The sequence below is a fragment of the Nicotiana attenuata genome, unplaced genomic scaffold, assembly GCF_001879085.1.
Source record: "Nicotiana attenuata strain UT unplaced genomic scaffold, NIATTr2, whole genome shotgun sequence".
Taxonomy (NCBI): Eukaryota; Viridiplantae; Streptophyta; class Magnoliopsida; order Solanales; family Solanaceae; genus Nicotiana; species Nicotiana attenuata.
In genome coordinates, this window is record NW_017671092.1 from 282,486 (window position 1) to 295,038 (window position 12,553).

The 12,553-nt window shown below is 38.7% G+C and overlaps 1 protein-coding gene across 1 annotated transcript; it reads left to right on the forward strand.

Annotated features, from left to right (window-relative positions):
- The first annotated feature begins 1,066 nt into the window (after window positions 1-1,066).
- On the forward strand, window positions 1,067-1,639 carry LOC109205863. Its single transcript, XM_019368619.1, has one exon. It carries the CDS (start codon window positions 1,067-1,069, stop codon window positions 1,637-1,639), a length of 573 nt encoding a protein of 190 aa, XP_019224164.1.
- The last annotated feature ends 10,914 nt before the right edge of the window (window positions 1,640-12,553 follow it).

Consider the following 12,553-nt stretch of genomic DNA (forward strand, 5'->3'; position numbering starts at 1 on the left):
TAAGTGGTTAATTCCTAGATTACAATAGGTTGTAATCTAAAGTTTGGTCAGTTAGTGAAGTTGAAATCATAGAAGTGTAGGTCGTGATTTTTAATCCCGTCAGCTGGGAGTTTTCCACGTAAAACTCTATTGTGTCATTTACTTACTGCTGTGTGTGTGTTCTGTGAGAACTGATAGAGAACCAGATTCTTTATACAGTTTGGTGAACTCTAAGTTTCTATCACATGGGTTCACGTGAGCTCATATCCATACATGTAGATACGCCCTGGTCACATATTGAAAGGGTATGCCATAATATCAAGAATATCGATTGTGTCGGTATGTAACGATTGAATTAATTACTTTCTGTTTGGGTATAGCGTTTGCTAATCATGTTGAGATAGGTTGATGATGCTGCTTTATGGGCCTAAGCCCAATTCTTTATTTATCTGTTGTATATTAGGTCCAGTCCATCCATCTTTAGTTAGTGGGTCTATTGGGTCATGTATAAATAGTTGGGAACCCGGTTTGTAATAGAGTTTTTTTTTGGATATTTCTCATTTTCTGTTTTGTCCATTGAATAACAGAGGTTCTCGAATATTCCCCTTATTTTCTCTAGAACATTGGTTTCTCCTCCATCATCGATTCTGAGAAAATGATGAATATTAACATGGTATCAGAGCTTAGATCCATGTTCTTCTAGTCTCATGCTTCCGTGCGATTCTACCCTCGTCGCTTTTCATTGAATTTTTCGACCTATAACAGTGTTCGTTGCTTCGGTGATAATTTTCGGTTAATTCTTCGGGATTCAATGGTTTTTTTTCACGAGATGATGTTTTGTGTTGAGTTTGAAGGTTTGATCGAGATTTTTTCAAGTCCTCACCGTTTGTTCGAGCTAAGGATTTGAGCTAGGGTTTTCTCCGATTTGAGCTAGGGTTTTCTCCCTTGATTTTTTGCTTACTTGAAGGCTGTTCTCTTTCCGGTTGCGAAAGAGGCTGGTATATCTCCTTCATTATCTTCCATTCCGGTGATATAGTTGTTGGTGTTCTTACTATTTTTTAGACTTCTTTCTTTTTGGTATACAAATATGACGAATGGTGGTTCTGATCTCCCTCAAACCACTGCATCTCCTTCTAGTTCGCGTACTATTTTTCATGAAGACGATTATACTCATCCCTGTCACCCTTTATATGTTCACCCTTCTGATGTGCTGGGAACTTCTTTGGTTTCCACTCCTTTTGATGGTACATGCTATGGTACTTGGAGACATACTGTTTTAGTCGCCTTGTCTATTAGAAATAAAACTGATTTCATAACTAGTGCTGTTGGGAGACCTCCTGATGGGTTACCCTTAGCTAGACAATGGCAAAGGTGCAACGATCTTGTAATATCTTGGCTGATAAATTCATTGTCTAAGGATATTGCTAGGAGTGTAGAATATTCTGAGTTTGCTAAAGATATATGGAATGAACTAGAAGAACAATATGGTAAAGCTGATGGAGCTAGGGTCTTTGAATTAAAGAAGGAACTAGCCCATATATCTCAAGGATCTCTTGATATAGCCTCCTACTTCAATAAGATCAAACAGTTGTGGGATGAAATTTCTTCCATCTCTGCTGGTAGGGTAAAAGTTTGTACTTGTGGGGGCAAATCAGCTTAAGATGAAGAACAAAGAGCTTATCAGTTCCTTATGGGTCTTAATGACACTTATGTTCAAACCAGGAGTAACATCTTAATGATGAAGCCTCTTCCTTCTGTTGGAACAGTATATAGTATTCTCTTGTCTGATGAAAAGCAGAGGCAGGTATCTACTGGGACTCAGTTTCCCTCTAATTCTGCTTCTTTCAATGCTGGTGTGTTGAATCATGCACCAAATCACAATCCTGGTTTGTCAAAACCTAATTACACCTCCAAGGTCTCTTTTGATTCTACAAGGTCTTCTGGGGTGTGCAAATATTGCAAAAAACCTGGTCACAGCATTGACAGGTGCTACAAATTGCATGGATTTCCACCCAACTTCAAACCTACAAAGAATTTGGGGCCCAAAAGATCAGCTGCTCATGTTGAACTTGATCCCAACACATTGTCTGGTGTACCTTCTGTAGAATATGGTGCTGATATGTCCCCATCTCAGAAGTCAGTCTTCCTCTGCAGTTCCTGGCCTTACCAAGGACCAATATTCCCAGTTGATGATGTTACTTCAGCAGCAGGCCCAAATCACTGCTTCCCCTCCTGATTCAAACCTCATAGGGTCTGCCAACTTTGCTGGTATGTTACCCACCCAAAAGGGAGTATCTTATGGAGCATGTATGATGAGTAGAGTAGATGGGATAATTTGGATAATAGATTCAGGAGCATCTGATCATATGACCTCCAATAAAAATCTGCTTTTCAATATACAAACTTTACCTGTTCCTTACTTAGTTTCTCTTCCCAATGGCTATAAAGTCAAGGTTACTAATATTGGATCTGTGGTCTTATTCCCTGATCTTACTCTTCACAATGTTCTTTATATTCCTAGTTTCCAATATAATCTCATTAGTGTTCATAGGCTGCTATGTCATGATGCTGATATTGTACAGTTTACCAAGGCTGCTTGCACTCTACAGGGCCCTTCACTGAAGAAGCCAGTGGTGCTTGGTAGGCTGGACAATGGGCTTTACAAACTCTTTCAACAAGCCATCTCTGCTGGGCAACAGTGTCCTTCTTCACTTTCCTCTTCTCTTAATACTTTTAGTTCTGTTTCTTGTTCTTCTTCTACAACTAATGATACATCTTTTGTAAGTATCATTGATGTACCTAATAAAGTCAACAATGCTGATGTTGCTTGGCACTATAGACTTGGACATGTTCCTTTTTCTAAGATGAAGCATATGAATAGTATTGGTTGTATTTTTTCCTCTAAACAGTCTTTTACATGTCCTGTATGTCCTTTAGCAAGACAAACCAGACTACCTTTTCATGATAGTACAATCCACACTACTAAGCCTTTCCAATTGATTCATATAGATACCTGGGGACCATACTCTACACCTACCTATACTGGTTCTAGGTATTTTTTAACCATTGTTGATGACTATACTAGAGCTACCTGGACACATTTGATGGGTGCCAAAAGCAATGCTTTTGATCTTCTCAAAGCTTTCATAGCAATGGTTGAAACTCAGTTTAACTCTGTAGTCCAAACAGTCAGAAGTGATAATGCCCTTGAATTGGGTTCCAGTATCGTAGGGTCTGCATATTTCTCCAGTAAAGGTATTATTCATCAAACCTCCTGTCCACACACTCCACAGCAAAATGGAGTGGTGGAAAGGAAGCATAGACATTTACTTGAGACAGCTAAGGCTCTTCTTTTTCAATCCCACCTTCCTATTCATTTCTGGGGAGACTGTATTCTCACTGCCGCCTATTTAGTTAATAGATTGCCTTCCAATTTACTCCTTGGAAAAACACCTTATGAACTGTTGTTTGGGTCTGTTCCTGTCTATTCTCATCTCAGAGCCTTTGGATGTCTATGCTACTCTACTGACACCAAACCTCACAAAAACAAGTTTCATCCTAGATCCATTCCATGTGTCTTTATAGGATACCCCTTTGCCAAGAAAGGCTACAAACTCTATAACCTTTCTACTAAAACAGTGTTCATCTCAAGAGATGTTGTCTTTAAGGAACACATTTTTCCTTTCCTTGGGTCATCTCTTGGTTTACCTGATGTTCACTCTCCTTTGTCTCCGGACACTTTTGATTCCTTTACTGTGTCTTCTCCCTCATCCTCTCCTTCTACTTCCACTTCTTCTCCTCCTTCTCCCAATCCTTCTCCTGCTCTTTCTCCTCCTTCTTCTTCTGCTTCTCTTCCTTCATCTCCTCTTCCATCTTTCTCTCATTCTCCCACTTCTCCCTCTCCTCCTTCTGATCTTCCTTTGAGAAAATCTTCCAGACCTCATAACCCCCCTACTTACCTTAAAGATTTTCTTTGCAATTCCTCATCTCTTATTCTTCCATCCAGTGCTGCTGCTCCTTCTATTGCTCAACTTCATATTCCTAAACCTCACTCATATTCCCAGGCTGCAACTGTCCCTGAGTGGCAGGATGCTATGAGGCAAGAATTTGAGGCTTTGGAAGCTAATAAAACTTGGGAGATTGTTCAGCTGCCCCATGGCAAAAAAACCCATTGGGTGTAAGTGGGTTTATAAGGTCAAGTACAAAGCTGATGGGAATATAGAAAGGTATAAGGCCAGGTTGGTGGTCAGGGGTGATACTCAGGTAGAGGGTGTGGATTTTCATGGAACATTCTCTCCTGTTGTTAAAATGTCTACAGTTAAAACACTTATTGCTGTGGCTGTTGAACAGAGTTGGCCTATGTTTCAACTTGATGTTAACAATGCATTTTTGCATGGTGATCTTGATGAGGAAGTTTATATGAAACTTCCTCCTGGTCTATCTGTTGGGGCTTCTTCTTTTTCTTTTTCTTCTTCTTCTACTTCTTCTTCTTCTTCTTCTCTATCTGCTCCTTTGGTCTGCAGGCTTAGAAAATCCTTGTATGGGCTTAGACAGGCTTCAAGGCAGTGGTATGCCAAGCTGTCTCAGGCCTTGCATTCCAGGGGATACACACATTCTCTCAATGATTACTCTTTGTTTACCAGAGGTTCTGGAAAGTCCATGGTCATTATGGTTGTTTATGTGGATGATATTATCTTAACTGGTACTGATGAACTTGAAATTGCTTCTCTTAAGGAGTTCTTGCATCTTCAGTTTAAAATCAAAGATCTTGGCTCTCTTAATTACTTTCTTGGTATTGAAGTTCTTCACATATCTTATGGGGTTCTTTTGCATCAGAAGAAGTTCATTCATGACCTTTTAGTTGATTTGAACACTTCTGATTCTTCTCCTGTTACTTGTCCCCTTGAGCTAAATGTGAAGTTGAAGGCCAAAGAAGGGGATCCTCTTCCCAATCCTGAGAGTTATAGAAGCCTGATTGGTAAGCTCAATTTTCTCACTCACACTAGACCCGACTTGAGTTTTGCTGTGCAACATCTCAGTCAGTTTATGCAACAGCCCTGCTATCCCCATATGAAGGCAGCTTTGCACTTGTTGCGATATCTCAAAGGGACTTCTGATTTTGGCTTATTCCTCTCTAACTCTCCTGATCTCTCTTTGCTAGCCTACTGTGATAGTGACTGGGTCTCCTGCCCTGATAGCAGAAGATCTGTTTCTGGTTTTTGCATTTTTCTTGGTGGTAGTCTTATTGGTTGGAAGTCTAAGAAACAAGCAGTGGTGTCTCTTTCTTCAGCTGAGGCCGAATATCGCTCTATGAGTAAAGCTATGGCTGATATTACTTGGGTATGTAGGCTCTTGTCTGATTTTGGGGTGTGTTCTACTTCTCCTGTTCCTCTTTATTGTGACAGCATCTCTGCCATTCATATCGCTCGTAATCCTGTGTTCCATGAGCGGACAAAACATATTGAATTGGATTGTCACTTCGTTCGCTCCAAGCTTGCTGAAGGTTTGATTAGTTTGTCTCACACTTCCAGTGCTTCTCAGCTCGCAGATGTCTTCACCAAGCCTTTATGTGGACCTTCTCATCATCTGCACATTCGCAAGTTGGGAGTTCTATCACCCTCCAACTTGAGGGGGGCTGTTGAGATAGGTTGATGATGCTGCTTTATGGGCCCAAGCCCAATTCTTTATTTATCTGTTGTATATTAGGTCCAGTCCATCCATCTTTAGTTAGTGGGTCTATTGGGTCATGTATAAATAGTTGGGAACCCGGTTTGTAATAGAGTTTTTTTTTGGATATTTCTTATTTTCTGTTTTGTCCATTGAATAACAGAGGTTCTCGAATATTCCCCTTATTTTCTCTCGAACATTGGTTTCTCCTCCATCATCGATTCTGAGAAAATGATGAATATTAACAAATCATTTACAAGTGACAGGAGCATTTAGCTTTTGTTTCTCTTTTCACTTTTCGGAGAATGAATAATGGTTTGAGCACCATTCTGCGTTATGATTTGTAGAACAAACAAGAAAGCGCATTGTTACATATGCAGGGGATTAAGGAACGAGATATGGCCTCGAAAAGATTCGGACTAAGCTTAAAGAAACACTGCATCTTCGAATTCCCACTTAAGTAATCGTAGTATGAAGCAGTTGTAATCTTGTAGTTCGTCGATGGGCGCACAACTAAAAAGTAGCAATATTTTGCTGACATTATCCATACACTGATACACAATATTTGTCTCAGTTTTGCAATGAAAAGAAATCGGTTCCTACTGCTTGTTTCTTTTTGGAAATTTTACCTCCTATAGCAAACTATTACACCTATTTATTATAAACCAAAATAATTTCAAAATATTATTACTTATAGAAAAAAATAAGTATTTATTTAAACCTATTATTAGGTATAAAATACGCCAATTATGTTCTCTCTCTCTCTCTCTCTCTCTCTATCTATCTATCTATCTATCTATCTATCTATCTATCTATCTATCTGTCTGTCTATCTATCTATCTATCTATCTATCTATCTATCTATCTATCTATCTGTCTATCTCTTCCTTCTATCTCTCTATTAGCAAGATTCTCAATCCTCTCTCTTCTCCATCAAATCAGCAGAATCGTCGGCGTCATCATCGTGGTCGTCGTCAGATCGTTGTCGGCGTCATCATCCACTATTGGCTCATCCTCTTAGGCGAACAGATCTAGCCATGGCTACGTCGGACAAGATTTGAGGGCCAAGTTTTTGTTCGTCTCCATTTTTAGTTTTAATTCAATGTATACAGTATTTTGCTTGGCCGGTCCGACGAACTTTCTTCTCTTCCTTGCTATTTTAGTCATATACAATGATACAAATACATTGTATTCTGTATAAATACACTCAAATACATTATAATTTTTATATAAATACATTATTTTTTTCGCATGTATTTATGTATTCCGAAGGTCTGTATTTTTTGAATACAGCCGAATATCATTGTGTTTTGTGATTTTGTGTTGTTTGTATATAGTCAAATTGAATACGTTGAATTGAATACAATGTATAATAGTGAATATGAATATTTGTGAATTGAATACAATGTATACCGTCGAATTGAATAGAACGGTATACACCATATTTCTTGATTACCTTGTTGAATTTATGAATACAGTCGTACGAATACATGGAATACAACACAGTAGCAGCGAAATCTGTGTAGAATTGATTTTGTTAAGTTAAATTAGGAGTGATACTGTAATAACCCGAAGTGTAATCTGGGTTGGGGATAGGTTGTTCATCGCGAAAACGTAGCCATGGTCGCGAATGCGGAGCACTGGGGGATGCTCTTCGTGAACGCGACCGGCATCATGCAAACGCGTAGAGTAAAATGGAGGTGGGCTGAGAATCATTTAGTTGTTCTACGCGAACGCGATCCTAGGCTCGTGAACGCGAAGGTCTGGGGGGACAGACCATTGTCGCGCCCCTTTTTCTCGCGAAATCAGGTTTCGACATGTGACAACTCTTTTAAGGAAGGGTTTTAAAAGAGAGAGTCTCCACCTAACGGATTAAGGTGCGTTAGGGCACCTATTTACAGATAACTCTATTTGACTAGTTTGCGTCACCAAAGATCGGGTAAGGGCCCGAAATTACCTCGAAGAGAAGGTGTTAGGCACTCTCCGAGGTCCACAACTGTGGGTCCCGGCCGAACTCAATTATATGAATTAGTCTAAGAGATCAAGTGCAGGAAAAATAAGGAATTTGGGAAGTTGATTATTAAACACAAATAATTAATGAAAGACGAGGTGGGGGGGGATCCTAAGTTTTTTAGCCTAACTCATATTATTCAGCGGGCACAGACTATCATCTCCTGCGACCCGATTACTATCTTTAAGTTGTTACCTAAAACGCACTAGTTGGTTTTAAACCGTACCCTATGCGTGCACTACCCATCCCATGCCTATGGTCCAGGAGGCTTTGGAGCTCTATTTAGGTAGTTCTAGACTTCAACTTAGGCTGCTCAAAAATGATAAAACTAATCGTCATGCAAAACATGTTGGACTTCATATAAAAACAGTTAAGGGCTCAAGTTAGCCTCCACACTTAAACAGCAAATGCACGCAGACTAATTAACATCGATAGTGACAGATTTTAAACGAGTTAAGATTGCAGAATCCTATAGGCAGGATCTCTATGTGATTCTAGATTTTAATACACACAACAATTTCAGGTGTAAAGTCCTTCCCTTTAATACGATTTCTAAAAAAACCTACGTAGTTGCCTACTGATTACAAGCATAAGAGATTAAAACCTATAGGCATGATGTCTAGGTGATTCACGCAGTAACTAACCATGGTGATCGCATGAGTATATTCAGGAATGCTTAGTCGAGTCCTATGGGCATGGTTTCTAGTAGTGATAATTGGCACAATGTTGAAAACTATTTCAAAGAAACGAGTAGGACAATAATTAAAACTGATTTAAGACCCTATAGACAGGATTTCTATAATCATAATTAAACTAGTTTTAGGTCCTATAGGCATGATTTCTATAGTTAAAAAAATGATTTCAGATCCTATAGGCATGATATCTAAATCGTAAGTTAGGCAGTGTGTAAGTTAACGGAATCCTATATGCACATTGAGATATTAATTATTCGATATCCTATAGGCATGATTTCTAATAGGTGAAAGCAGAACACATTAAGATCCTATATGCAGGATTTCTAACACGAAATGACTGAACATGTTTGAGCATAATGACACATTTTGAGCAAAAATAGAAGACCTATAGGCATGATTTTTACCCATTTCATCACAAATGTAAGATAAAACCCCTTCCCCAGTTTTACTAATACCCCAGGATGTTATTACAAGAATTATTACAGCCCCAGAATGAATAGAGTAAATTACAGAAATAAACAACTATAGGGAGCCGACAGAAGGTCCAAAGATATACCCGACCAAGCCAGGCCTTCATTCCTATGGTTCATAACAGCCCAGAAATTACATGTTCACGGACATGAGGCAGCCAGGAATTAAGTGATTCACCCAGTGGGTATAAAATAGAGTGGAGCATAGAGAATCAAGACCCTAGTGTGTCAGAGTTCCCAAGGGCTTCAAGAACCCAGGGCAGTGCTCACACTAGAGAGGTTAACAGGGATAATCTAAGTAGCCTTGGCTTTCAGCCGGCTAAGGATAAGAACTCAAAGGGACCAGACAGTAAAGGAATAGGATGAGGTTAAGGGAACCACTAAAGGACAGAACCAAATTGAGCATACAAAACATGTAACAAACATGCTTGGATTTAAGAAAGAATTAACCAAGTTTTAAGAAATGAGTTTGATCACATAATGCACATGTTAACAAGCCAAATTACAAGACAAATTCATGGTGAGAGAACAATGAATTCAGATTATGTTAAGTATAGAAAGCTAGTGTCACAAGAAGAAATCATATCCATTAGCAATAGGACCATAACATGCTGAAAACTAATTAGGGCAATTGTTGGAAAAGTCAAGACATGATGGAAACAGGATCAAACAAGTTGCATCAAAGCAAATTCAGAAACAGACTGGTTATATACTTGAAGAATACATTCATGCTTAGTCATCTAAAAAAGATAGGTAGGCTAACAGCAAACTTAAACTTTCAAGAGATGATTATCAGTAACACACAGGCTAGGCAGAGTCTAAGGGAATTAACCAACTCCAAGCAGGTCTAAACATGTTTCAAATCATAAACGTAATGACACTTAGATTAGCAAAGTCAGGAATTGAAGTAGGACAGTTAGAACAAGCCAGAAACATATCGAGCAATAATCTTCAGAAATGAAAACACATGCTATTACCAGGCAAGTGTAAATGAAATGGCAAAAGTTTGTAGCTCACCAGTTCAAATGAAACAAGAAAGAAAGGAATCCCACAGTATTGTGAATATCACCAAAAGAGCAAGAACTCAAATTTCTGGCCTTGGCTTTCAGCCGGCCAGGAACTGAAATGCAGAACAAGAGTATTCAAAAGCAAAGAGCACACAACTTAGTTTTGTAGTTTTTCTTAGTGACTTTTTCCGTTTTTTTTCAAGGGGAACAAGGGAAGGGTTTATATAGTATATGAATTGAACACATAAATATGGAAAATCATCAGTCAAACACTAGAAAGGAAAGCAATCGAAATCAGTAAGGAAAAGAGAAAATTTCAAAACCCTAATTTTATGTAAAGTACACAAATCAATAGGAATACTAGGTAAATATTCTCATGCTGCATAGAATAAGATGAATATAGACAGAAATACTATTCAAAACCAAAGAATCGAACCAGATTTGGTTCGATTTAAAAGGATTTGAAACCCTAATTTAGGGTAAGTAAAAAAAATCGTCAGAAACAAATAAATTTACACATAATAGGGCGAATATAGACAAGATAATACTTAAAATCAAAGTCTTGAACCAATTTTGGTTCGAATCAAAGAAAACCCGTAAACCCTAGCTTTAGGGTTAAATACGAATCAACAAAATATGAACAAATCAGACTCACACGGTGTAAAATAAACGTGTGTGGACGCAATATCGTCCAGATTCAAGAGATGGAAGTCAATCGGACATAATCCAAGTAAGAGTACTTTCCATGTTTAGGGAAGTACTAGGTAACACCATAGAGAATCACCCAGTAATGGAAATATACAGATATGGTAAGTGAATGGGAAGAAAATCCCATTAGAAGAGGGATTAGGAGAGGTGTTTTAGAGAGGTGGCGAGTTAGGGTTCTTCAGAGAGGAGAGGATAGAGAGGCGGCGGATTTGGAGGGAATGGGGTTAGGGATTGGGGCCGAGTGATATTAGGAAAGAGGGGGAGGCGCTTGTGAGCCGTTGATCATTTTTGATCAACGGCTGGGATTTGAGGAGAGGTTGGGTCGGTTTGGACGGGGTTGGGTCATTTATAATTTGGCTGGGGGTTATTGGGCCAAGGTCTGGGTAGTTAGGTCCGAAATTAGGGTCAGATTTTAAATACCTAATTTTAATCAAATAAATAATTTATAAAAGTAATAAATAAATAGAAAAATATCATTTGTACATAGAGACGATTAAAAATAATTACTTAATATTATAAAAGTTTAAAAAGTTATTTTCTGTATAAATAATGCAATTATATGCAATTTAGCCTTAAAAATGCAAATGTAATTAGTGAAAATATTGAGACCTCATATTGGTAAAAATGATAAATTTGGATGATTAAATCATCATAAAAATAATTTGGAGGGTAATTATTGGATATTTATATAATAAAATGCAGAAATAAATTGATTTAAAGCTTTTTAAAAAACTATGAAAATTTGTAAAAATGCTTGTGTGTGCTCATAAATTAAAATGATGATGTATATGCACTATTTTGAAAGTATACATNTAAAAATAGAGGGAAAACGTGGTAGTCACAACTGCCCTCTTTACCCGGGAGGATGAAAGAGTGTCGGATAAGAAATGATGACCAATTTTGACCGAATGAGTGATTTTGGAAAATATAGGCCGAACCCCGATTTCTGAGGTGCCTACATATCTCTGATTTTACATGAATCATGCCATGTGTAGTTCTAGAACCAACGGTGAACGAAATCGATAGAGGTTTTATAGGAATGGTCGTGTGTTTCGGAAAGGGTTCATTTGGGAAGGATAGTATCGGGTGGATTTATGTGGAATTATGAGTGTGAATCTGGAACGTAACGGATGTGTTATAGAGTAAGTATTTTGAATAGTCATAGAAAAGGTGAGTAGTTGATGGGAGCCGGTTACGTTTGAAATTATTGCAGGGAGTGAACGTTATGAACGGAAACCGGAGCGAAAGTTGCTCCTGTTTGAAGAACGGTTATTTCCTGGATTACCTGCAAAACTTAAAACACGATGCATGCAAATATATATGGGTTATTGCGACGATTTAAACATGATGCAAATTCCCTTTGGACCATGATGGTTGTCTTTGGACGGTGAGGATGATGTCCTTAGACCATGACGTCTCGGGCCATGAATCATGAGATAAGGGATTCGCAGGCCATGAAATGATGTTCCCGGGCCATGAGGATGGTGCCTCTGAACCATGACGCCTTTGAATAATGATGTGCAGTATTGAGAGATCCTCAGGCCATGGAATGATGTCTTCTGGCCATGAGGATGATGCCTTTGGACTATGGCGCCTTTGGACAAAATGGCAGTATTATAGCCCATGAAATGCAAAGACATGATATTGGGTCATATAAGAAGCAAAACAAGACAGAGTTTAGTCTTGCATAAGATTGGGACAGAGCTTAGTCCTAGGAAGGCAAAATAGTGCTAAATTTCAAGTAGCGTAGCATTAGTATTAGGCAAGGAAAGGCAAAGCTTAGCCTTATGCAGTTAAGGAGGCAATGCTTATCCTTATGCAAGAAAGGGAGACAAAGCTTAGTCTCATGCAAAGAAAGGCAATGCTTTGCCTTATGCAATTGAGGAGGCAGGGCTTAGCCTCATGCAGAATAGGAGACAATGCTTAGTCTCATGCAGTTGGGGAGGCAATGCTTAGCCTCATGCAAGAAAGGGAGACACAGCTTAGTCTCATGCAAGGAAAGGCAATTCTTAGCCTT

What these genes read in the sequence shown, in the direction of transcription:
- LOC109205863 (XM_019368619.1), top strand. Translation starts at nt 1,067, where the DNA reads ATGACGAATGGTGGTTCTGATCTCCCTCAAACCACTGCATCTCCTTCT.